Genomic DNA, 27,821 nt, shown 5'->3' with positions numbered 1-27,821 from the left:
GATAAATAATACTTTAGTGCAGTATTTTAAAAAATTAAAATCAATGCCAATAGTCCATGATGAACAAAACACCAGAATTTTAAATGAAGGCACGTTGAGCATTCCTGGTTTTCCTTTTGCCCCTGGCTCCACCATGGCTGGCCACAGCAGTTACCAGCCCTGCTCCTCCCTCCTTTGCTCCTTCCCTCCCACCGCAGATGCCCTGCAAAGCCAGGTCTCAACATACACCTTCGCCATGCTGATCCTCAGGTCGCATCCTAATTGTGCACATGGCCTAAGCACGCCTATTTCAAATCTTTGCCTGTGCTTTTGACTCCTCTTAAAATACTACTTTCTTCTCCCTCCTGACCTGTCAAAATTCCATCTGTACTTAAGAGTCCTATTTCTTCCCAAAAACCTTCCACATAATTTCAAAGTCCTATGCCAACTTCATCCTTCTCTGACCTTCCAGAGCATTTGGTCCCTGACAAAAACTTCATCCAGTGACATCTCAGTTCTGCATGGGTTTTCTGTTTTCCCCAGCTTACTGTGACTTCCTGGGACAAAGGCCATTTATAGTCATGCCTGCCATTTTGAGGGCTCTAGGAAAGTTACCTTCCCATTGGGGTCCTTGGGCTGCAGGCCAAATGCTCGGACAATGTAAATACGGACCAAGCACTCCTGGGGCCCCTGGGCAGCCAGCTGGTGGAACTGTCTTGGGGGCATAGGGATGGCTGGATCTTCTGGGAGGGGATAAATTTTGAAGAGGCCCTGAAAAGAATGAGGGGTTAATTTTGATTTTTAGCATTGTCACCAACACAATAACCATATGACCACTGAGAATCATCACACGAAGATCACTCAGCCCAGTGCATCCCATTACCACTTCCACTACCCATGTGTCACTCACATGAGCACCACGGTCACCCCTGCAGTTACTGCCCCGCCCCCTTCTTCACTTACAGCTGCTACATCACAGTCGTAGGCTGACCCAGGGACACGTCCTCAAGGACTTACCTTAAATTCCCCAATAACAGATGGATCTTCTGTCTCCTCCTGAGTCTTGCCCCGGTAGAGCTTGAAGGTGTTACAGAAGTCAGACAGGCCTTCGAAAGCCTCCACATTCTCCAGTGGTGTGTCATAGACCTGTCACATAGGGAGACAGGGAAGAGGGAAGCAGAGGGACAGCAAAGGAAGAGGAAATGGAAAAGGAGGGAAAGGGAATGGAAAGTAGGGAAAGGGAGAGAAGGAACAAAGAAGAAGAAAATGAGCCAGGACCAAAATAAATAAAGGAACAAAGACACACAGAAGGGTAAGATTGGAGAGGTGGAGAGGAACCAAGAAGGAGAGAGAGAAATGAGAAACAAGTCAGAGATGGAAAGAAAACCCAGGAGAGGGAGCAAGAGGGAAGACCGTGGTTCAGTCCATCAGGGAACCAGGTGTTTGGTTAATACTCTAAGTACCTGAGCATCATCATAGATATAAGTAGTGCACTGTTTTAATAAGATAAGATTACAAACAAACAAATGGTTAACTTTATTTGTAGACTGAGTCAGAACTCTGGAAAATTAATAGGTCAGTATTTCAAGCCAAAATGCCCCCTGTACAGATGTCCAATGAGGACGGCATCAAATATTAAGCCAAGCAGACCTGCTAAGCACCAGTTTAAATTTGTTAACTCTGTCATTTATTTGTCTCCTCTCAAATAGCCAACGATTATTTGCTAGAGAAGGGTTTTGGAATTGTTTAGGCATAAATGAAACAGTACTTTTTTACAGATGATAAAATGACCTAATTAGGAGCAATATTGAACAGGTTAATATGTTAACAGACAAGATGAATTGGTTAAAACTGAAATTAAAAGTCAAGATAGATCAGTTGCTCTCTCATCTTTCTAATTTCAGCCCAGCTCAAATTCTCTCTCTTCCAAGAAATATTTAATTATGCAAGTGATAACGATATTAAAAATCAGAAATTATAATAAAATATAAAAACTAATATTGCTTTAAATTCCCTCAAATAATAAATAGTTATACAATGAAAAGGCATGTGTCCTTTTGAACATTTTCTTGTTTGTTTTTTAATTTTATTTTTTTTAACAACATGGAGCCACAGGAAATAAATTGTGTTATAACTTTTTTTAATTTAACGATGTTCCATGAATATCTTTATAGGTCAAAAATATACTTCTACATGACCTCTCATTAATGGCAAAATAATACTGAATTATGTAAAAGTACCATAATTTATCATGAACATTTAGTTTTGTAATTGTTCAATTTAAAAAAAAAACACATAAATTACAGGAGTTTAAAAACTCTTACACATATGCATTTGTGCATTCATTTAACTGTATCTCCACGGTAAGTTTCTAGAAATAGAATTCCTGGTCAAAAGATATGAAAATTGAAGATCTTTGATGAGCACAAATTGCCTTCTTGAAAAATTGTCTAAATTCATTCTTCCAACTACAGAGTGCAAATGTGCCATCTTTTAGCCTTACTCCATCACTTAATTTTGATAAATATTAATTTGTTAATTTTATAGATGAAAGTATGTTGAATTTTTAACTCGCATTTATTTGGCCGCTGGAAAAACTTGCATGGGTTTATCAGCCATCTGTATTTCTTCTTTGTGAATTGCTCCTCCTTGTCATTTGTCCTCTTTGTGTCTCCTGGTGTCTGTTTTCTGTCCTGTACTAATCTGAAAGACCTCTTTGTATGAAGAGGATACTAACCACTGGTCTATCAAACATCTTACACATAATCTTGTCCCAGTTCATCACTTATCTTTCAATTGTGTTTATGATATATTTGTGATATTTTTATGGTATGTTTATGTTTGTGTGTGTTGATGTCATGCTTGTGTGTGTTTGTGTTACATCTGTTTGTTTTCTTAGCCATTCCAGAAATTGTCAGAGTCTCATAAAGATATTTTTCTTTACAGCTTCTGCCTTTAAAATTAAGCTTGAGTGTCTTCTTCTTTCAGTAGGATCAAGCACTCAATTCAATTTGGTCCACAGCATGAAGGAAGAATTCAAATTCTTTTTCACCAAATGGTTATGCAATTACCTAAGGTCTTATTTGTTTAAACTGTTCCTCCTTTTCCCAGTGACTTGTATCACACACTAAATGATCACATATCCTGCTGGTGGTGATCGTTCTATTCTGCTCTATTGTTCTGTCTACTCCTCACTAACACTATGTCTAATTACCGTGGCTCCATAACACAGTTCTGTTACTGAAGTCCTTCCAGATGAAATTTTGGAACATTAAGTGTAGTTCTAAACAAATGTTTCTTCGGAATTTTTATTAGACTTGCATTAAATTTAAAATTAATTTTTGAGAGAAGAATTGAGATCTTTACAGTTTAGCATTTTTATCCAGAGACATAATCTGATGCTCAATTTACTCAAGACCTAGTTTTTGTAGTAATTCTCATATAGAGCCTACATGCTTTCCACTAAGTTTAGCCTAGTTAAAAGATAAATGTGTTCTTGGTATTGCAAATGTGAATCTTTCTTCCACTAGATTTTCTAAAAAACTGCCACCATCTTCCTGCATTCTCCTGATGGTTCTGACTTAGTAGCTCGTTCTCCCCAGGTGGTCAAGCAAATCCTTCGCACATGATGATAATGATAATTTTGTCGTTTTCTTTCTAAAATGAGTGATCTCTTTCTTTTTTTAAACTGGGGATTGAACCCAGGGGAGTTAACCACTGAGTCACTTCCCCATCCCTTTTTTAATATTTTATTTAAAAATAGGGTCTTGCTGAGTTGCTAAGTGCTTCCCTAAGTTACTGAGGCTGGCTTTGAACTTGTGATCCTCCTGCCTCAACCTCCCAAGCCGCTGGGCTTATAGGCATGCACCACCTTGCCAGGTCCGCCTATTTCTTTTTGTTGACATGGAAATGGTTAGAATACATAGAACAAGGTATGTGGAAATGGCAAGGCTTTTCCCATCTTTGTCAAAAGGGCTGCCCCCAGGGCTTCCCTCTAGTATCTAGGCCTATACAGAATCACACAGCTCTTCAGTAATTCTCTAATCAATAAGCTATGGACCCTCTCCCCAGACAAAATGAACTTAGAAACATTCTTGAAAAAGATCCAATTCTGGGAATAAAGAGACATGCTGAAGTCATGAAGCTGGATACTGGTTATTGGTTTGAGATATATTCTAACATTAAGGAAACTCCTTTTATTCAATCAAAAGAATCAACAATAGATACTGAATTTTATCAAATGCTTTTCTCTATCTTTTGAAAGTCTTTGTTAATTTTACCTTTCAATATGAAGAATATTATTAATGATTTCCTAATGTCAAGCTCTCCCTATTTTTATAATAAAGTCAATTTCACTATCATGCATGACTTTTTATTTTAATATGAGATTCGGTTCCATTTGGTCATCTTTAATTTATTTTTAAAAATTTTTTATTTGTTCTAATTTGCTGTACATGACAGTAGAAGGCATTTATATATTTTGATAGATCATACATAAGTGTAATTTCTCATTTTTCTGATTACACATATTATAGGGTCACATCAGTCATGCAGTCATATGTGTACATGAGGTAATAATGTCTGTTTCATTCTACTATCCTTCCTACCCCCACACCCCTTCCCCTCCCCCTTCACTCCCCTCTACCTAACATAAAGTAACTCTATTCTTCCCTATCCACCCTTATTGTGAATTAGCATCCGCATATCAGAGAAAACATTTGGCCTTTGGTTTTTGGGGTTTGGCTTATTTCGCTTAGCATGATATTCTCCAATGCCATTCATTTTCCAGCATATGCCATAATGTTATTCTTCTTTAAAGTTGAGTAATATTCCATCATATATACATACATTTTATTTATCCATTCATCTGTTGAAGGGCATCTAGGTTGTTTCCATATTTTAGCTATAGTGAATTGAGCTGCTATAAACATTGATGTGCTGGGTCACTGTAGTATGTTGATTTTAAGCCCTTTGGTATAAACTAAGGAGTGGGATAACTGGGTCAAATGGTGGTTCCATTCCAAGTTCTCTGAGGAATCTCCATACTGCTTTCCATAATGGTTGCACCATTTTGCATTCCCACCCAGCAACGTATGAGTATACCTTTCCCCCACATCCTCGCCAACATTTCTTATTGCTTGTATTCTTGATAATTGCCATTCTGATTGGAGTGAGATGAAATCTTAGTTTTGATTTGCATTTCTCTAAGTGTTAGAGATGTTGAACATTTTTTTTCATGCATTTGTTGATCGATTGTATATCTTCTTTTGTGAAGTGTCCATTCAGTTCCTTAACCCATTTATTGACTGGGTTATTTGTCTTCTTCAAGATTTTGTACATATATTCATCTCATAAATGAGATTTAGCTGCATGAGTGGGCTTTATCAGATTTGGTGGTGAGGCAATTCTAGCTCCATAAAAAATCCAAGGTTTTCTACTTTTAATTCTTTTTCTGCTGTGGAATTGTACATGTATCACAGGAATTTTTTTTTTTTTTTTAATATTTAAGTAATTGCCTCCTGAATCCTCTGACCGTGGCTCTTTCTCTGGAGGTAATTCTTTGGTAATTTCCCTGTCTCCTTCATAGTTTTTTGTTGCTTCTTGAGACATTCCTGATATTTCTCTTTTCCTTCAAATTAACTCATATTCAAGGAGATTTGCAATTTTATTTGTATGAAAATATCTAGTCAGCCCTCAGAACCCATGGGGTATACCTGCAGTACCCAAATCCGTAAATGCTCAAGTGCCTTACAGAAAATGGCATAGTATTTTCAACTAACCTACTCACAGGCTCCAATGTATTTAGATCCTTCTCTTGTAATACCTAATACAACACAAATGCTATGTAAGTAGTTATAACAACTACTTATTCATTATTTAGAGAACAGTGACAGGGGAAAGTCTGTACATGTTCAGTAAAGACAATTTTTTCTCAAATATTTTTCATCCAAGCTTGGTTAAATCTGCAGATGTGAAATTCACTGATACGAAGGGCCCTCCATAGAACTTTGAATTCTCCTGAAATGTTCTAATTCTCCATTATCATTACTACGTCCCTACTTTCATTATGGATTTTGGCTGGTTTTTCTCTACATCTCTAAATAAATCAGCTGGAGGGTTATTTATGTAATGGATTCATTTTAATTAAAGGATCAGTTCTCAGATATTTTAATTTTATAATTTTCTCTTTTCTAGTTTCTCATTTCTGCTTTAATATTTTCCTTGTGTTTTAATGTATTATTATTTATAAATTATTTATTTTTTAATTTAATGAAACATTTTCTAAAATTCTTAGTTGTATAAGGACACCATACCTTTATTTTATGTATTTATTTATTTATTTATTTATTTATTTATTTATTTATGTGGTGCTGAGGATCAACATGCAAGGCAAACACTCTACCACTGAGTCACAACCTCATCTCAGTTATTTATTTTTTTATTATTATTTACTCCATCTTTTATGATATGAAAATATTTACTGCTATGAAACTGCCTCTGCTTGCTACTCTCTTGGCATTGTCCCATTTGTGTTGCTAGATAATATTTTCATTTTCATTGTGTAATTACAGTTTTATTTTTATTATTTGATCTCAGAATCGGATGCTTAGTTTTTATTCTTTTATAATTAACCGAAGTTCTGAAGACAATAAATGCACTCTGAATGCTGCTTTACTGGTTAAACTTACTTAACCAGTAAGTTTTAAAGTCCAGTGTTTTATCATTCTTTCCTAGACATTTTGCACTTTTGGTTTGTGTTCTCTTTCCCTCAAAAATTGTTAAAAGAGAGGGCTTGTATTTTTTAATCATCCAGATAGAAGAGGCTGTGGGGACTATGGATCTTATTGCTAATTTCTAATTTTATAGAATAGTAATCAGAAAATGGTATCTACAGTAGCATCACTATTTAAAATTTAATATTCTCCTAGTTCCCTGTTGCATGGTAATTATTATAATGGTATAGTCTTTATATTCAGGCTACCAAGTTCAATTGGATTATTAATTATGCCAGGCCTTCTGTGTCCTCTGACTTGTTTATCCCCGTGATCTGATGTGAACTGAGAGAAGTAAATTAAAATCTCTCCATACTTTTCGGTATGCTTCTATTGCTCCTTCTATCTCCTGTAATTTCTATTTTGTAAATAATGATGTCGTTTTTGCTTCCCATATAAATATTCTCATTACTGTCCTGCTTAGACTTGTACCATTAAGTACCATAAAGTGCCACCTTTTGTCTTGTTCAGTCTTAGGAACCTGAAAACTCTCATCTCTAGTATTAACATTGTGACTTCTGCTTCTTTTCATTTACATTTGCCTGGCACACATTTTTCCAACTTATTATTCTTCAATCTTTATGAATCTCTTAATTGTCTTAGAGTTAGATTTTGCTTTGATGTCTGATTCAACGGATTTTGTTTTGAGATCAAATTTAAATTTTGTAACAAGCAATGGATGTTCCAGATAGTGGTGTGACAGATACTTTTAGCCTCAGTTGTACATTTGTCTTACATTTAGACAGCCACGGGATTTCCTAGTTTCATAGGTTTTTAAAAAATCTCTGGCTGCACAGTGTGTGTGTGTGTGTGTGTGTGTGTGTGTGTGTGTGTGTGTGTGTCTGTCTGTCTGTCTGTCTGTCTTCTGGTATCTAGGATGACCTGAGCTGCTTGTGGTATTATAAATTATATATACTGATAATACTTAGTCCTCTATGTCTTTAGGGACAGTGTTTATGGGCATGAGATAAATAGAAATGATAAAATAATCAAACTTTATATTCCTCCTTCTCCCTCTCCATCACCTAGAATCAGGCAACATTATCTTCCTTAACAATTTGTTAAGAAAATTTGTTCCTAATTTGCTTACAGTCCTATTATGTGATCTACACATTTTTTTTAATCTGTCCACTCCATTATTTTTATAATAGAACAATTAATGTCCTTACTCTATATCTCAGCTCCTTTCCTCCTTCTCCACTTAAATTTTGTCAGTTTTATCATTTTCAGTCCATTCAGCATTTACCATATCATATGTGATATCTATTACCTCCTTAGCCTAAGCCTTCCACTTGTTTCCCCTTCCGTTCTCAGGTAAAATGGGATCACAAACAGTCCTGCTGTGGCTTCCCCCAGCAGTTGCTAGCTGGCTAAAGTTCACCTTCAGAGTTCTGTCAAGATGGACTCACAGGAGCTGTATTACCTCAGTTCCTGAGTGTGCATACCTGGCTTTCTGTAGTCTTTTTGCCTCTAGGGCAGCTTGGCTGAATGTAAAATCCTTGGGTCACCCTGCATTTCCTTGAGGATCCTATACATGGCGCTTTACAGTCTTAAGATTTTGAATGTTGTGGAAAAATTGAAGTCATCTTGATTTATTTCTCCCCCACCCCATGGGATGAGAAAGAACTATGGCCACCAAAAGAATTCTTTCTTTGACTCAGAAGTACAATAATTACTCTAGTATGTGTCTCAGAGTTGACCAAGCTGGGTCCATTTGTCTTCACACACAGTGGACCTTTTCAAAATGTATACTCTATATTCTTTCATTCCAGTGAAGCTGGACTAAATTATTATGTTTACTTGTTTTACTTCACTGTTTGGGTTATCTTCTTCAGAGAGGCCAAATATTGCAAATGTTGGGTCTCCTTTCTCTGACTTCAATATCTGACCTTTTCTCTTTACTCCTTCCTTTTTAACATTTTTTCCCGTTCCATCATTTGCTTGCTTTTGTCATTTCTGTCCTCTGTGCCCCTGACTGTGTTTCCATGTGTCCATGCTGCCCTCTGCTCCTTCCAATATCATGTTTCGTCTTCCTTTTCCCCGAGTCCTACCAGCTCACGGCTCCTCTCCACTCGCCTTGCCATCCCTTGCTTTGCTTTCTAACAGAACCACTTCTATACAGCTCACAGAAAAAATGTTCCATCTCTTCTGCTCCTTGGCAAAATTTTTCTGGTGGACATACAGCCTCTTTTATTGGTAAATTTGTTTTCTATTTTCCCTTCCTTTTCTTCCCCCCAGAATTTTTAAATTAATGCTGTGCCATTTATTTTATTATTACTTGTCACTAAGTAAGTTGGATTTCCTGAACCTGCTGCTTCCTTTGTTCGTACCACAGAGGCAGACTGCTTCCTGCAAAAATGGCTCATCTGTGTGATTCTCCTGTGGCTCTATCTACCATCTTGGCTTCTCGGAACCAAACCAGTCTAAGGAGGCTTCTGTAATCAGTTTGAGCCTGTCTCCAAAGCTCCCACAGCCAGTGTTGCAAACAGGGATCAGCTTTTATATTTCAGAGTGCAACCTCAATTTCAAGAACAGTATTTTGAAACCATTTATCATGAAAAATTTCAAACAACACAGAAGTAAAGAAAATAGATAGCAAACTCCCACATACTCATCACCTGCCTTAAATAATTATCAGCATTCTTCCACTTGGAAGGATATTTTCACTCGGGCTCTCTGAGATTTGCTACCCCTGTGAGCTTTCCTCCTCCCCGGCATGCATCTTCTCTTCATTTACTGCTGAGTGGTCTCTACCCAATCTCATTTGTCCTTGGGCAGCCCTTACTTATATTTTGGAGTCGGTAACTTGTATTTGTTTCCAACTTTTCTGGGGGAAAAAAATGGATTTTGTGGGTTTGAATGATTTCCAAGAGAAAAGGGGAAAAATGCTGATTTATGCAGTCATGTTCATACGGGAAGTCCTAATAAAATACTTTTAAATTTCAAACTGGTTGAACTTTCTGTTTAAACTTTTGTTATTAATTTCTCATTTTATTTTATTTCAAACTGTCTTGTATGATTCTGCTTTTGTAACTTATTACTAAACTAATACGTAATCAAATTTTGTAAGCATTCTCTGAGCATTAAGAAAAAACGTATTCTCTATTTTCATGATTTTTACCCTCTATTTTAAAGCTACAACTGTAACTTCATATAAAGCTATAAAATTAACTTGATACAGCTTAAAAAATATTTACCTGGTTATTCATGTCTTTTATTTTCTTATTTATTTATTGACTGGTCAAAAAGTAAGATATATTAAAATCCCACTTCAATTTTAATTTCTGTGTTTTATCTGTCTGAAGCAATTGTTTATATATTCCTATCCATTCTTGCTTAAATATTTCTAAGCTTTGGAGTATTTTCATTGAAATGTATATTTTTTATTTCTATAAAACATTCTTTTTTTCCCTTTGCATTTTACTTTAGTTCTACCTGCTTCCCTTTTGTTCATACCCACCTGATTTTGTTTGCCAAAATATTGATTGCCAAAGCATCTTCTTGACCATTCTAAGTTGTACATTTTAGAGGTGTCTTATAAAGACACTATAATGGATTTCAACTTTTGATATAGTCTGGAAGTCCTATACACTTAATAGGAGAGTTTAATCCATTTTTGTTTATTAGGAAAACCAACATGTGTTGCTCTTTTTCTACTGTGCTTTTTCTATGACTTCAGTTTTAAATTCTTTGTTACATCTTTTGCTTTCATTTTGGTATTCGGACTATGAGTTGGTTTTTGTCTCCAAGGAAAGTGAATTCCAAAACCTGTTTTTCTCCATTCATCGTATACTCTGTTCTCTCCATTCTGCTGTAGGCTATGCTGGCTTTCTTCTGTTTACTTATCCTTAGAGGACCAGCGTTCCTTCTAAGTCTAGTTTTTCCCCCAGAAATAGTTTGAATGCCTTTTGCTTTGGACAGGCTATTTTCACTTGGATGCTGCTGGAGGCCTCCTCGGAGAGGTCAAGCAGGAGGGCTGGGTGCCAATTCAGCATCCGGCATCCTAGGGAGCAGAGAGGGGCCAGGGCCTTGGGCCACCCTGGCAGTAGTCCTCAATCTTGCTTGGTTTGTCTCATTTTTTGGCAAGGCCACAGTACCACATGCCAGACCTAATGTGTTGAACCTTCTTCCTGATACACAAATAGCTCTGTCCCTTTGCCCAACCTCACGTACCCAACTGTGAAGTCAATGAGCTTACAGACCGAGGAGCTGCTGCTGCCGCCAGCCACCTCATCTTTGAGCAGCCAGGTCTCCAGGCACGATTCACCAGGCAGTCTCCAACACATCAGAGATGACACTTGCCACCTCATGAAACTACCCTCCAGAGGCCACACCAAAGACTCTCAGACAGAAGAATCAGCTGAAAGCCCAGGCCACCCGACTAGCCCTGACCCCCACTTATTCCACCTGCTTTGTGGAGCCTGGGGGCCCTTCCCATCCGTCTGATAGCCTTTGCCCACCTTGTTCTCTCCTGTCCCTGCCTGTGGGTAATTGTGAGCCACAGACTCTCTCTCATTTAGATTCCAGAAGAAGTAAGTGAAAACATAGGACACACAGTTATATTTTAATTTTGGATAAATTAAAAAAAAAATTTAGATAAGTATGTCTGACGCAATATTTAGAGCATACTTGTACTAAAAAGTCATTCATCATTATCTAAAGTTTAACCTGGCATCCTGAATTTTACCTGGCAACCCTACACAGGGGACTTGGGATTCCTCTGGGGAGTGATTTTTGAGTCACCTTGGGTCATCTTTTTAAAAAGTAATCCACTCTTTAAAAGTATAATTTTAGCTGTTTAACTTCTTCAAAATACCAGAATTGGATTGATTAGCCCTGGTTTTTATCCCCAGAAACAGGATTCACCATATTTTTATATTTTCTAAGTAATTTCTGTCCCAATAATCAAGGTCAGAGGCCATAGGTACATTCTCAGACTGATTTCACTTTTTATTTTAATATAAATTTTCTTTTTTTTCATATTTTCTATTATAGAAAAGTTCAAAGACACTAGGAAAGGTCAGATAGTACTACAAATCCCTAAGTACCCATTAGTTGTTATATTAACAACTAATGCTTTGCAGGTTTAATCATTTTTCTGTCTTTTTAAAATCTGTCAGAGGGCCACCCATACCAGGTATCTTCCTCCTTCCTTTTTTTTTTTTTTTTTTTTTTTTGGTGGGGGGAGGAGATTGAAGGCTCGTTTTAAGGCAAATATCAAGCATCAGTTTACCTACAAATACTGCAGGTGTTAAGGTATCTGGAAATACTTTCTTAGTTATCCCAGCCCACATTTACTTCTTGGTCCAAATCAGTGGGTGACCTTTCTACCTTTCTCATTCCAGTTAGTTCATCAGGATTCATTACTCCCAAACATCAGGGTTCTTTACTCCCAAACACACCTCTCCCTCTCCCTCTCTCTCTCTCTCTCTCTCTCTCTCTCTCCAGTATCTCTCACTGCCCCTCTCAGGTGACCGGAGATTACTATAGGCCTGAAGAGAACCCCATCTTGGAGCGAGACCTCACCTTTAGAGTGTCAAAATCCTTCTCCAAATAGGAGCCGCACTTTTCCCTCTCCCCTATCGAGGCAAAGAATTTGCTCCACCAGTCGATGAACTCCTCTTCCTGGGTAGGGAGGAAGGAAGAGACCATGTAAGAAACAACTTGTAAGCAAGGTCCTTCTCAATGGATCCCCACCAAGGCCGCTGGGTTGGCCCAGAGGTCAAGGATCACCTGTCAGGAAAGCTTAGAGGAGCAGGGAGCTAAAACCCTGCCTCTCCAGGCAACAGACTGGAGGAGAAGGTGCGTACCCCTGCCTGGTGTTGAGAGGTAGAGGCTCTGGCCCTGGCACTGCCCTTGTTGTGTGTGTTTCTGTCAGGTTCCCAAGCCTTTCTGTAAAGTGGGTATAATCATCATGGCGCCCTCTATATCCCAGGGATATACCGATGCTAAAATCAGAGGGTACCAAGGGTACTCTGAGGGGAAATATCAATAATGTATTATTGATGAGTAAAATGCACTAAACCTAGGAAAGCTCAGATACAAATGACCTATCCTATTCCCGTCCCCAAAGAGGTCAAATTGAGGCAGAATCCCTAAAAATCAAAAGGATTAAATGACCTTTATTCAGAAGACACGGCTAAATGCAGGAACTGGGTGAGCAGAGAGGAAGTCGTGAGGACTCTCTCTCCACCCTTTCCTTCCTCCTGTCACTCACATTTGCAGGAAGAGGAGGCCCTGTTGTCTGCATGGCAAACACTGGCCTTCCCATTTTTTATCTCCTCTAGCTCGAGTGGGGAACAGTCCTCCAGCCACATCCTGTCTAGAGAATGTGCCCTATCTCCCAGGAAGTTAGCCAGTTCCCTGAAGGAGGAATGGTCATTCCAAGCAGGCTGGCCCCCAAACCCACATGCAGCTGGGCACTCGGTCTGTGCCTATCCACACCATGGCAGCTCATCCAGTGCAGTGAGAAAGGCCAAGGGCAAGGTGTCCAAAGAGTCCACTTTGGGACTCCTATGAGAGGATGGTGAGGAGATCTCGGAGGAGCTTGCACCAGGTCATAAAATAATCTGAGGACCCTTCATCAAACTTCTAAAAATGCAAAGGGCCCTCTTGGAGCCAACAGCAAGTCCTTTGAGTTCCTCTCATGAAGGGTGTAAGCAGAAGCCAGGCCAGGGGCATACGAACAGGCACAATGGGGAGAGGGTGACAGCAGGGGCTCAGAGTCCTAGCACTCCTGGTGTGGTCAGATGTGGTCCCCAGACAGAGCAGAGAATGAGTGCCAGAGAGAGGCTGTCAGTATGGGGCCCACTTACCAGGAAGATCTTCCGCTGCTGGGAGAGAGAAACCAAGCTTCAGATGGGTTAACACACAGGGAGGCAGAACTTTCTGACTCTTAGCCACTCCACAAAAAGCCAGACTAGCGTGAGGCAACCCCTAGCCCTGATGTTTCAGCTTCAAGTTAAACAAAAAGATGCTACAGATGAACATGTATATACCAACGTGTATGTCAAACTTAAAATGACCAACACACAGGAGAAAATATTGACACACTCACAACCAAGGGAGATGTATATGCCAAATCATATATACACTCCTACAGAAACACACAAAGACACTCAAACACACAGGCAAACGTGTACATGTTGGTAAAAATGATTACAATGGAATTCAGTTTAGCTGCTCGTTCCTTTCTTTCCCAGTCCAGATACTTTAACATTTGCATTTATAAGTCAGACAAAGACAGACAACCAACCAGTGTGTTTTGTACAAAGAAAAGACAGAAACACAAGAGTTGTGGGAAAGGATCACATGTCCCTCAGTCTTGAAAAACCAAGTAAACTTAAAAAAGAATAGGAGACAGAGAGTCTGGATAACACCATTAATGGTAACAACTAAACAAACATGTAAACCAAAAACAGAAAATATACCTTCTTTTCCAGCACCCTTGAAGCACTTAGAAAAAAATAAAAAGCCACAAAGCAAATCTCAATAAAGCCTCAGAAATAAAACCCAGGTCAGTCACATTCTCTGAACATTCAGCAATAAAACTGGAAATTAACGAGAAATTTTAAAATTAAAATCCCCAACTTTTAGAAACTTAGAGGCATATTCTTATAACCCTACTGAGTCAAAGTAAAAAACAAAACTAAAATCACAAGTACTTAGAAAATACCCACAATGAGAGGCATATGTCCCCCAGTGTATGGGCTACAAACAAGCCGGTACTCACGTGAAAATTCAGTCTTAAATGTTTTCACTTTTATACAAAAAGAATGAAAATAAATAATCTGATAATTCAAGAACTTAGAAAGAGCAGGAAAATTGTAAATAGAAATGAACATATTAGAAAGGAAAATACTATTACAATTGATAATTAAACTTCAGAGCAAGTATTGAAAAGACCAATAAAATAGATAAACATTTATCAAAACTAATTTTTAAAAGTAGGTGCAACATTAGGAATGAGAAGATCAAATAAAAAAGATATGGGTAAGAATAAAATAGGCCTAAATCAATGAAAAAAAAATCTTGGAAAATCTAGGAAATGGGTGATTTTCTAGAAAAATATAAATTACCAAAATCAATTCAAAAGTAGAACTCGCTACAGTGATGCGTACCTGTAATCCCAGCTGCTCAGAAAACTGAGGCAGAAGAACAATAAGCTAGAGGCTAGCATGGGCGACTTGGCAAGAAACCCATTTCAAAATTAAAAAAATAAAAAGAGGCGGGAATGTGGTTCCAGTGTTAGAGGCCCTGGTTTCCTCCTCAGTACTAGGGGCAGAGCGGGAAGGAGGAGGAGTGGGAAACATGAAGAGATCAATGACCCTGAAAGAAAGTGGAAGAGATCTCAAAGAACTAACTTCCGAAAGTGATATCAGGTCAAGATAGTTTCTCTGGAGAAAGTTCTACTAGTCTTTCAAAGAATAAATCATTCCTTGTTCCACCACATGGAAAAACTTCCCTGTTTATTTTATGAAGCAAAGTCTGACAAAGAAACACACACCCACACATGAATAAGTCTCATTCCTGAACAGAGATATAAACATTCTAAATAAAACATGAACAGGTTGCAGCCGTAGATCTGGCATGGACAGTCGAGTTATTCCAGAATGCAGAGAGGCCAAGAAGCAACGACCAAGGAGAGAAAATCCACAGGGTCATCCGCAACACAGGTTTGACTCGATGGCCCACTGGCCAGCCACCTAGTTTTGTAATTTAAATATCAGTAAGATTTGTGATTGAGATGAGTAGTGGCCACAGAGACCTTATGTCACAAACCTAAACTATTTACTCCCTGGCCCTTTAACAAAGAGTTGGCCAACCCCTGGCTTAGAAACACAAAACAAAAACAAAGCCAGGAAAGATAAGCGGTGGCAGAGGATGTCATCCCAGCTTTCAGGAGGATGAAAGGATCAAAAGTGTAACACCAGCCAGGGCAACTTAGACTCTGTTTCAAAATAAAATAAAAAATTAAAAAATTAATTTAAAAGCCCCAGAGATGTAGCTGAGTGGTAGAGCACTTGCCTAGCACGCTCAAGGCCCTGGGTTCAATCCCCAGTACCACAAAAAAATTAAAAAAAGGTTATTGAAATTCTTAGTGAATTAAAAATAAGTGTGAGCTTTTTCTTAGCATGATGACTATTTTAAAGCAACAGCCACCACGTGCTTAACAGTACCAAGCTTTCTTCTTCCTGAGCATTCATACAGATGGCTACCTCTGTCCATAATTGTATAAGATAGAGATCTAAAGCAATAATAACTCAAGGTAGTCAGGAGCTAGGACTCAAGAACCAGACTTCCAGGGTTCAAATCCTGAAGCCCCAGCTGTTGACCTTGGGCAAAAATTTAACCTCTCTGTGCCTGAATTATCTAACCTGTAAAATGGAGAAATAACACCAATTTGATAATTATTATAAGCATTAAACAAGTCAATATGTATTAAATGCTTAAAATGGTGCCTAGCACATAAATGTTTATTTCTATTACTGTTAATAGTATTGTTTTGTGGACCAGGTGAGCTTCTTGGCCAAGGGCTATCTCCCACACATGGCTGGCAGAGCACAGCTGGCCGCAATCTTTCAGGAAGGCAAATAGGCAGCAAGTTTCTACAACTTTAAAAATGTGCATTCAGGGCCTAGAGATGTAGCTGAGGTAGAGTGCATACTTAGCATGCATAAGGTCCTGGATTCGATTCCCAGCACTATAAAAAAAAGATTTTTTAAAGTATATGCTCTGACCCAGCAATCCTATATTAGAAACCCATCCAAAGAAAGTAAACACGTGTATTTAGAAAGATTTAACTTCATCGAAAACAGTGAAAAACTGAAAACAACCTAAGTGCCCAACAACAAGGAACTATTTGGGTAAACTGCACATTCACATTATTAAAGATTATGCAACATACAAATGATTCTGTAGAAATATTGAACTGGAAAGCTATTCGCAAGTGATGAGACTTATAAAATGAGTAATGGAATCCCCAAGTTTACAGTGCTTACCTCTGAATGGGAAGATTATGTTTCATTTATTCCTTTTGTGTGTGTATTTCTGAATATTTTCTGAGTTTTCATTGCATACAAGAATTTCTTTCATAAATTTGAAACCTAAATTTTTTTTAAATAAAGACTAGCAGCAATATGCTTAAAAGGACACCATCACAGCTAAAAAGACAACTCACCAGTTGGGAGAAAAAATATTATCAAATCATTTAACTGATAAGAAACTTGTATCCAGAACACATAGAGAATTCACACAATAAGAAAAAAGACAATCCAATTTAAAAATGGGCAAAGGATTTATCCTGGAAGGAAGACATCCAAATGACCAACAAGCACATGAAAAGATGCTCAACATCACTAGCCATCAGGGAAATACAATTCAAAACCACAGTGAAATCCGAGTGCAGTGGCACACACCTGTATTCCCAGTACTTGGGGAGGTCGAAGCAGGAGGATGGCAAGTTCAAAGCCAGCCTCAGCAAAAGCAAAGTACTAAGCAACTCGGTGAGATCCTGTCTCTAAACAGAATACAAAATAGAACTGGGGATGTGGCTCAGGGGTTGAGTACCCCTGAGTTCAATCTCCAGTACCAAAAAATTTTTTTAATTTTTAAAAAAATAACACAAACAATAAGAAAACATTTCACACCCATTGGAATGGCCATGCCCAATAAATCAGATAATAAGGAGTATTGCTGAAGATATGGAGAAACTGGAAGCTTTGTGCACTGTGGTAGGAATGTCACCTGGTGTGGACACTGGCAAACGGTCTGGCCACTGCTCAAAGTGTTGAACACAAGGGTCCATATGACCCAACAATTCTGCTCCTGGCATGAATCCAAGAGAAATGAAGATGTTATGTCCCCACAAAAACTTGTACTTGGATGTTCACCGCAGCAGCATCCATGATAGCCAAAAAGTGGAAACAACCCCAAAGTCCATCAACTGAAGAATGGATAAAGAAAACGGGATGCCCTCAGACTATGGCATATTATTTGGTAATAAAAAGGCGTGAACAACAGGTAACATACTACAGCACGGGTGAACTCTGAAAACACGCTCAGCAAAAACTATCGATCACACACACACACACAAAAAAACACCTATGATTCCATTTCTATGAAATGAGACAAAAAAAAAAAAAAAATCAACAAGGTGTCGCCAGAGTCTGGGAATGACAATGGCCACCTGCTCCGTGATTTTGCCCCCATTTCCTTCCAGTACCCACAGGGGAACCCAAGCCAACTGCCCTCACCTTCCACACACATTATGTTTATGATGGAGCCATAATGGACACATTACCTAATTTCCGCCTACTAACCCTCCAGTCCTTTGTTCCTGCTCTTGCGCATCCTGCTTTCACACTTTTTTGTCCCCCTCTGGATCCATCGTACTTCTGACCCAACCAGCCTGGGTTTCAATTCAGCTCCTCCCGTCTCGCAAATGTGACCAGAGGAGAACACCAAACCACCTGTCCAGTCTCACTCCAAGTTCACATCACTGTCTCAAGTGTACCCAGAGCCATCTGTCTCCCCATCTCCTGACACCCCCTCTCCCTTCTCTCCTTGGACCTCTCCACTCCTCCCTAGCCTTTCTCTTGACAGTCACATCCCCAGTACTTAGAATGCTTTCTGGAACATGATTACAGCTCAGTAAGTACTTGATGGACATATGAATGCCTAAACAGCAGTGGGGGGGGGATATCTATGGCCTATGGCTACGGGTGTTGAATCACGGCTTTTGTGTTTCCAAAGGCACATAATGTACATTAAAATGACAGCTTTGTAGAAAGCTTTGTGGAGCCAGCTTTCCCCCATCAGACCCAAGTGCAGAGGGGGAGAGGAAGCAAGAACTAGAGACTTGTGACAGCTTCTGATAAGGCATCCTACCCCCAATCCCATTAGCTTTTCCATGACTCTGGGGATCTGGTAAGCATCCAGAAGTTACCAGAGAAACTGGGGCATGAGGCACTTGACAGAAGATGATTACATGGATGTTAAGGGAGAAAGCCCCAGGGAATCCTTGACTTTTCCTAGAGACCCCAGAGTGTCATGGGAGAGCTGCTAAATAGTGCCTCACTCCCTAGGTGGAGTGGGCAGGAGACCTGACAGGATCATGGGGCTGAGATGAGAAGATGCTGTCAGCAGATGGAATATGACCCATGTGTCCTGAAATCAGCAGGCCCCTAGATGCCAGAGTGATAAGAAGAGCACTTACTCCCTACAGAGGTAATGACATTATGGAAGCCCCAACCAGAATTTAGCTGCCTCCCAGGGGTACAGAGGGGGACAGAGGCCCAAACTGACTAAAGTTTAAATCTAAAATGTTAAAGACTACCATCAGAAAAAAAAAAAAAAAATACAAACTCAAAGGAGAGAATAAGTTGATTTACAGAAAAATAAAATCATATCTCTAACCCTCACAAAGATGACTTGAAAATATCATTCCTGCCGTTAAACTAATCGGGCTTCCAATGGAGTTGTTCCAAACCCATTTCTTCTTTTTCTTCCCAGAAAGTTCAAGAGTATCTTAGCACACCCATAGGAACAAGCCCCACAAAAAGCAGAGCAGCTTTTTCACCTGCCCCAGATGTGCCCAAGCCAACTAATCATCTGATGCCGGTGGATACCCATACTGCAAAGGGAATACAGTTCTATGTTCTCTGATTCCAAGTGTGTTCTTGACCCCATTTTGCAACAGCTAAGCATCTGGACTGAGAGCACAGCAAGGAGAAGAAAGAAATGCAAGAGGCTTGATTTCCAAAGTGTCATCTAAGGCTTTAACAAGAAGTCTGGCTGTTAAAACTTCATTCTCCCACACCCAGGGTTCAAGGCCCCTCATTGTTCAGTCAGTCAACCAAGCAAGTCTGATCAAGGCACGGACTGAGTGCCTCTCCTATTTCAGCTAATAGCCAACATTCAGTTCCTGAGCAACCAGAGCCACGTAACAAAGACATGCTTCTCCAGGCTCAATCCACCCTAATGCGCACCCTAATCCTTCCAAAGACCCAAATCAGCATGGTACATTCCAAACATTTAATCTCTCATTATCAGCCAGTGGGCTAACACATTTCATGAATATGGATAGCAAAATTGGCAATAATAATTCTATCTCTTCCTTTTGGAGAAGTCAGAAAGAGGAGCCGGGTTGAAGGGCGAAGACAGAACTTTTATCTTCTCTCCTAGACGACCTCTTGAATCAGAGAAAAGTTTCTGATGACATCCACTTTTCAGATTATAATGTTAAATCTCAGGTCACCATGTAGAAGGATGCACTGACTTTCAAATAAATAAGTCCTTTTTTTAATGATTTTAAGAAGACTTTCGTTGCCTATATCAACCCAGAGGTACACATTCTAGACTCTGTTGAAAGTAATTTCTATTAAAGAATCATTAGCATTGAGATAATCGCAATATAACAACCCAACACTGGGGTGATTGTGAGACTCCAAGTTGATGTCTTTGAAGATGTCCTCTGACCTGTGACATCTACCATGATAAACTCTCTTGATAATGCCAACATCACCCATTTGATGGCCAAAGCTACTACCCGCTGACTCACCATCTGCATAACTGGAATAAGAGTGTGATGATTCCTTTAATTCTTCAATTAATGTCCCGAGGTTTAAGGAACTGAGACTATCGACTTGTGACACACAAATGCAAACACATATAAAACATTCAAGTACTCACGTCTACAGCAGACCAGATGCATACCCTGACTTTGAACTGACCCTGCCGCAGGCATACTAAGCCACTTAAAAAACCCCCAAAACCACACAGACAAATGCCCACTTCCAGCTACCATGTTGATTCAGCAGAACTCTCACAGTCACAGCAAAAAAAAAAAAAAAAAAGAAAAAAATATCACTTAATTATTTCCACAGGTGGAGCACTGGGCTTTCACTCCCTGTAGTCGGGGTTCCTTGTCTGTCAAGAGGATCATTCCTCTGTGTACCCTGACTTCAAGCTGGATCAGCAGCATGGGGATTGGGGGGATGGGGGAAAGACCTAGAACCAAAGTGCTAAACTGCTGTCAAAGGCCCAGTGAATACACCTGCCTGAGATCCGGCAAAGTCAAGCAGATGGTAAGGGGACCTTGTCATTTGACTTCTGGTCTGCTCTAGATGGGGACTCATGGGCAGGAGGCCTGAGGGACCCAGCTTGCTGGCCCTTTCTCAACTCAAAAGTCTAAGTTAAATACTTGAGCCCGTTAACTTGGTCTTCCAAGAGCATCATGATCACATACACCTGTGGAGAGCTCCTGAAGGCATGGAATCTGTTCAGTAGGTTGAATGAAAGAAGATTCCACCAGAGTATCCAAATCCATGAAGAAATCAATGACACATCCGTAATTCAGAATCTGTGATGATTCCAATAGGGCCTGGGTGGGCGAGAACTCACCTAACCCTGCTGCTTATGGAGACAGTTTTGCTTAACAAAAAGTTCCAGCAAGCTATTTAAGAGAAAAACTATTTTTAAAGGCCTTCCCAGGACTGCAGAAGTATTTATCAAACTACAGACACTAATATTAGCTATCTTAAATTCAATTTTAAAAGGATTTGGGGGGAGCCTACTATGTGCCAAAGTCAACCTACTGTTCTAGTTACTCTGTGCATTTTCATACACAAAATCACATTGCTTTTCAAATAATTTTTGAACTGTTGCTAACTCAGGCTGATTTCCCCATGCCTCGTTCATGCAAAGAGGTGTTGAGGACACTGAGTGAGTTAAGGAGCCTCGCCAAGCACCTTAGAGGAGCCCTGTGCTCAGGAGTGAGCCCTGACAGGTTCCAAGCAGTGCTAAGACCCAGGCTAGGTAGGGATGGCGTGCAGGACCGAGAGAGAGAGGAAGGCAATAGATTAAGCCTAGGAGACGTTTTCATTCTGTAGATATCCAAGGACAGCCAGGAATGGCCCTCTAGAAAGAAAAGAGCCTTTCTTCTCTGGATGGACAAGCAGGTCCTTTTGGCCCAAGGGAAAGACCCCTTAGGGAGGAGGATGGTGGCGGGTGAGGGCGGAGGCAGGGAGAGCTGTCTGGGATAACCGGGCCTCCTCCTCCCTGATGGGGCCTGAAGTTTGCCAGACAAGTTTCACCCCGGGCTGTCCCCCCTGCAGTGTGCATCGAGGGAGGAGGGGTGCACCCCCGAGGAGACCACAGGAATGCCAAGCAGGGGAAAGGCGCCCCGAGCCAAGGGCTCCGGCAACGAGGATCCAATATCGGCGGGTGACTCCAGCCCCCGTAACAGGAGAGACCGTAAAGTATGTGCTCTGCTTCCCAACCAGCAAACACAGCAAATAACCAATTACTCCAAATAGCTAACAGATTTCGGCTCTGATTTCCCTCCCTTCGTTGCCCGCCACCCCCGCCCCAAAAGCCTTCACTTGTCATTTGATGGGCGATTTGTATTTGCTCTGAGAAAAGGAGAGAAAGAATGAGTCATAAGGAAGGTCCAGATTACACCACCGACAGGCATCGAACCCCCTAAACATTAATGGGAGCAGGGAGGCCAGCCTGCACCAGCAGCAGTCGAACTCAGGTCTTTTTAAAGAAATACACATCTCTTATCTTCAAACTCAGTGATTTTTGCTACACCAATATTGCCATGTAATGTCCTTAGGAAACCTGCTTTCAGGAGAAATTAAGCATCTCCCTAATTATTGCAACCAATATGTACTAAAGGACAGGTAAAACCAGGAATGCTATTAAAGTTAGAATACTCCTGCTCCAACTCCCAAGTTCAGAGGTAAAACCGAGAAGCCCAGGGAGGAGTTGTCTCAGATGCCTTCTGGAAATGCTTCCTTACTTGGGAGCCACACCCTGTAATTGATTCCTTTGCCCAGAAAACCTTTGCTTCAAAGTCTTGGGATAAATTGTTGTCAGTACTCATGAGCTGCAATGAGGCATCCCCCGAAATTTGGAATTAAGTGAAACAGGACTACCCTTGAAGAATCAGACCATAAAATAAATGCACGGGGATCTGAACAAGGAGAGGCAGATATCACCTCAACAGAGAAGAATGCCTCCTATGCTAAGCCTTAACTCTGGGTGGGAAGGTGTTAGTACATCCAGGAAAAGAATATGTCAGTGAAAAAGCAATCAGTCCACCCTGGCAGAAGCAAGTGCTGAATTTTGACATCTGTCCACAACAGAACCATCAGAGGAGAAAGCACCAAGGCTCAGGGGCTGAAGCTGTGCCTACCCTAGGAGATGGACAGATGAGGCCATCTTGGTCAGCTGCCACTAAATTTCAAATCACATCGCTAACTCTCCTCATTCTGATTGTTCATCCCAGTTGCTGAGCTTGCACAGACTAAGAGCTGGACCAGTGTTCCAGGTGGCCTACCCCAGGCAGGCATTCCTCACCATAAACTCATAAACTGGCATCCTCAGGTTAGAAGCTTGACAAATAGGTGTCCCACCCTGAGAAAACTGACCATCAGATGTCTGAACCCACAAGGTTTAGGAAACACTCAGCCAAGGCTACAGAAAATTCCCTAAGATACATCCCTGCCTTCAGAGAGAGGGTCATCTGTACTTAACAAACTCCTGCATAGGACTTACTAAGCAAGGAGCATGGCGCTGAGTGGTCTAGCAAACACCCAATTGCCACAGCAAACAGAGACAAAACCTTCAGTCCAGAAGAAAAGTCTCTGACCCGGGATCCCTTCTTCCATCTCCCACCCTATTAGATTTCCAAATGGCAAAGTCAAATACTAGCAAATCTAAAGGGTTTCCTTCTTCCAAGTTTGACATTGATGGACAGAATCTGCCTGATCTCCTGTCATGTAACGAGCAAAAACTTCCTTCTGCAGGGAGAAGCAAAAGGACAGGAGAAGGCACTACAGTTTTTAAGAAGGGGAGCCATCAGAGGATGGAGACAAGTGTCTGCCTGGCTAAAGAGCTGAGTCAAAAGCAGAAGAAAATTAATTGCTCATGTATGTTCATAGGAAGTCTCAAGAAGATACCACAACTAGAAATTAAAGCTCAGTCCTGAAGCAGATGCAACCTGCTTGATGGAAAACATGACTTGTCAAATTTAAAATTAAAATCAAGACTTTGATTTCCAGCAAAACGGCAAATAAGACAATCAGAGAAATCCTCCAAGCAAGAACATCTGAATTAACAGATATCTTTAAAATCTATTTTAAATGCATGACTGGGCTGATGGGCATGTAAAGAAAATCCTTAAGGGCAAATGAGAAAGGAAAAATCCAGAGAAATAAGGAACCAAATGCATACTAACTAGGGGACCCAGAAAAGCCACAAGTTGAACATTTAGTTTTAAGTGAATCTGGGTTTGTAGTGTCTCCAGGCATCTGGGAAAAGTAAATGCATATCCTCCCTGGAAGAATGTGACTTCCATCCAGGCCTCAAAGAATTCTCAGATTAAGTTCCAAGGAACATGAGTTCACAATCAAAAATAGTGAAACACATAAGGAATGAGACACCATGAGCAAGAGAGCTAGAACCAACCAACTGCAGAACCAGATCTGTTGGAACAACAGAAATAGAATTGTCAGAAATAACACGTTCAGAAGAAGACTGTTTAGCCCATGATGTCCCATCATCCCATATGTTGGACACCTGTGAAAACTTAAATTGAGCAATAAATATACCATTGATGGTAACTTTGAAATAAATATTTACATTTTTAGAATTCTAGTCTTGAGAAAAAATAATAGATGAGTGAGAAGTGATAATATTCCTTAATATTACTAATGATATCAGTGTCAGTAACAATGATAAATTATATAATAAACTCTAGACTGTGATTTCCAACCTATTTTGATGCATCTGTGTCAATTTCATTGAAATAGTCACAGAATTGAAAATTTGGCATTTAATGGGTTAGAGAAATAAAACATACTAAAAATATAGCAAAGGGACAAGAGCTCTTCAAAGCCAAGCAAATGGCCAGGCCAGAGATGCGTATCTGTAGTCCTGGTTACTTCGGAGGCTGAGGCAAGAGGATCACACATTGGGCCTGGATGACTCTGTAAGACCCTCTCTCAAAACAATATTTTTTAAAAGGGGGTAAGGGGTGTAGCTCAGCAACAAAGTGCTTGCCTAGCATGCAGGAAGTCCTGGGTTTAATCCCTGCACTGCAAAAGCAAACAAGCAGATTGGAGAAAGAACTTTTAGAAATTAAAATCTAATACTTAAGACTAAAAACTCGATTAATGGGGTTAGGTAGCAGATAACAAATGGCAGGCAACTTAATGAGTGGGAAGATATATCTTCAGAAATTAGCCAACATGCAACACAAAGAAAGAAATACAGTTGTTCCTCTGTATCCACGGAACTCCAGTGAGAAGACCCTGATCTGAAGGTGCTTGAGGCCTTTGTATAAGATGGTGCAGCTTGGCACCAAGCACCAAGCCCATCTTTCTGCATATTCTAAACCATCTCTAGGTTGCTTATGATGCCCAAAACAATGTACATGCTATGTAAATAGTTGCCATAGTGTATTATTTAGGGAACAATGACAAGAGGAAATGTGTGTATGTGTTCAGAACAGATCCAATTTTTTAAAATATTTTTGATCTGTGGTGGTTTGGATCTGTGGCTACAGAACCCACAGATCACAGAGGGCCAACTGTAATATGAAAGAAAGTTTAATCAATATGGAGACTAGAGAAGGTCCACTGTATACCTAATTGGAGTTCAGATGGAAATGATGGAGAGACTGGAGAATATGTAAGATCTGAAGAGAGAACAGTTGAGAATTATCCAGAACTAATGGGGGTGGGGGGAGTACTCAGATTTGAGAAGCCAACATCACAGAAGTCAGAAGACAGTGCTGACAGAAAAAAACTATCAGTAAATCTAATGTTTCCAACATAAGCATGAACTAGAAATATTTTCAGACAATCAGAGAGTGAGAACGTTTATAATAAACTGAGCCCCATGATGGGAACTTCAATCAGTTCTACTTCAAGGAGTAGGAAAATGATCCCAAGAGGAAGAAGGCTAACATACAAAAGGAAATAGCAGGTGTAACTACAGCTAAAGGGAAAACTCACTGCTTAAAAAATAAGAATGTTCTTAAATGCAATTTACAAAGATTAAAGTATAAAACAAAAGTTTGGCAATTGGTAGATGAGTAGAGTTAAAGCATTTTAAGTTCCTTGTAATATTCTGGAATAGGCTGTACATGCCAATTAAACTTGGACTTGCTAAGTTAAATATGCAAGTTAAGATTTCTCTACTAGTTGCTAAAGGAATAAAAACAATGTACGGTTTTGAAAAGAAAAACTTGAGATCAGGATAAGGTTAAAGGAGACACAAAATAAGATGGAAGAAATAAATGCAAATGTATCAGTAACTATCATCATAATGATACCAAAAAACCCTCCAGAATCAATCTATTTGCTATTTATCCACAGAGAGACACCTAAAACATAAAAGTGACAGAAAAGTTGAAAGTAAAAGGACAAAGATATTCCAGAGAAATGTTACTGAAAGAAAAATGGTATATTTTTTCTAAGATGAACAAAACAGACTAAGAAAAACTCATTTTAAAGGGTAGAAGATTTTTAAAGGCAAAGGAACATGTTGTTAAAAGATTCAAATCTCCAGGAAGATGTAGGAATTATAAACTTGTTTGCACCTAGTAACACAGCATCAAACACATAAAGAAAATACAGACAGGAGTAAAAGAAGAAACTGAGAAATGTCACATCAAGGTATGCTCTTAATTTACCTCCTTCAGAAACTGATAAACCACACATGTCTGAAAATCATAAGAAACACAGATTGGAATAACACAATTCACAAATCTGTTCTAAATGGACACATCACATGTAAAACACATTTGGAGAATACATACTCTTTTCAAGCACACACAGGAGGGTTTCAAAAACTGACCTTTTCCTAGGCCATAAAGCATGTGTCAGGTCATTTCTAAGTATCATTACACACATGCTGCATTCTCTGGAACATAATACAATTAAGCTAAAAAATCAGTAACAAGATAAAGTATAAGTTAGAAACTTTCAGGCTACACTTTTACACTGGTGTCAAAGAGGAATAACAGAAATCAGAAAATATTCAGAATGGAAAATAACAAATATACTCCTTGTCGAATCCTGTGGGAAGCATAAAGCAGGGCTTAAAGGGAATTTTACAGTCCTCAGTGTTTACAGAGAGGTTAAAATTATAATAAACCTCCCCAAACTAGAAGGAAGGAAATAATAAAGTAATGAATAAGCCATAAAATAAGGAAACAATACAAAAGATCAGCTAAAAATTGATTTTTTGAAAAGACTGGAAAAAAATCTGACAAATTCTGACACAAATGATAAAATATCATTTTAGGAATGAAAGGAGGCATGACTAGACATGACTAGAAGAAAATTTTTCAGAAAAATTAAGAGGGTATTATGAAAAATGCTATGCCAATATTTTTAGGAGGAAATGGATAAATTCCCATAAAATACAAATCACTGTAAGTGACTCACCTAGAAACAGAAAATCTCAAAGGTCCTATGAACATTTGTTAAAATTGTAGCAGCAGTTTAAAGTATCCCCAAGAAGAATGCTAAGTCTGAACAGTTTTACAAGTGAATCTGCCAAACACTTAGGCAACAGATAGTGCCAGTCTTATGTCATTCTTTTAGAGACTAGAAAAAGAACATTATAAAGGGACTCAAGTCCCTTTATAAAATTACTATTACATGGACACCAAAACCTAAAAAGATTGTATGAAAAAGAGAAACTCCAAACCATATAATTCATAAAAATTGATACAAAAAATCTTAAATATTTACAAACTAAACCCAATAATGCAGGAAAAAAGATAATGTATCATGACCAGCTAGTTTGTTTCAGAAATGTGAAGCTGCTTCAGCGCTAACAAGGAAAAGAAAAGAAATCTATCAATATCATTCACTACATTAACTGATCAAAGGACAAAAGTCATACGACTGCCTCAACAGATTTGAAAAAAATTCAATAAAACTTAGCAATATTCTTGTTAAAAACTTAGCTAACTAGTAATAGTTCTCAGAAATTTCATACTCAATGGTGAAATATAAAAACATTCGCTTTTAAAGGAACAGCCAGTTA

General features: G+C 39.3%; 1 protein-coding gene across 18 annotated transcripts in view; it reads right to left on the bottom strand.

Moving 5' to 3' along the window:
* DYSF (dysferlin) overlaps positions 1 to 27,821 on the bottom strand; it is a 209,162-nt gene that overhangs the window by 24,497 nt on the left and 156,844 nt on the right. For 15 of the 18 annotated variants that reach the window (XM_079111422.1, XM_079111420.1, XM_079111409.1 and 12 more), the window contains 3 exons: positions 12,279 to 12,377; positions 997 to 1,125; positions 595 to 750 (listed from right to left, as the gene is read on the bottom strand). In XM_079111422.1, the coding sequence (XP_078967548.1) occupies positions 595 to 750; positions 997 to 1,125; positions 12,279 to 12,377 (384 nt within the window). Of the gene's footprint in view, positions 1 to 594; positions 751 to 996; positions 1,126 to 12,278; positions 12,378 to 13,567; positions 13,583 to 27,821 lie in introns of all 18 variants that reach the window. The other 3 variants (XM_079111406.1, XM_079111417.1, XM_079111416.1) reach the window with 1 other exon arrangement.

The sequence above is a fragment of the Sciurus vulgaris genome (genome assembly GCF_902686455.1).
Source record: "Sciurus vulgaris genome assembly, chromosome: 14".
Taxonomy (NCBI): Eukaryota; Metazoa; Chordata; class Mammalia; order Rodentia; family Sciuridae; genus Sciurus; species Sciurus vulgaris.
Note: the sequence above shows the minus strand (reverse complement) of the source record. Positions and strands in the feature narration are given on the sequence as shown.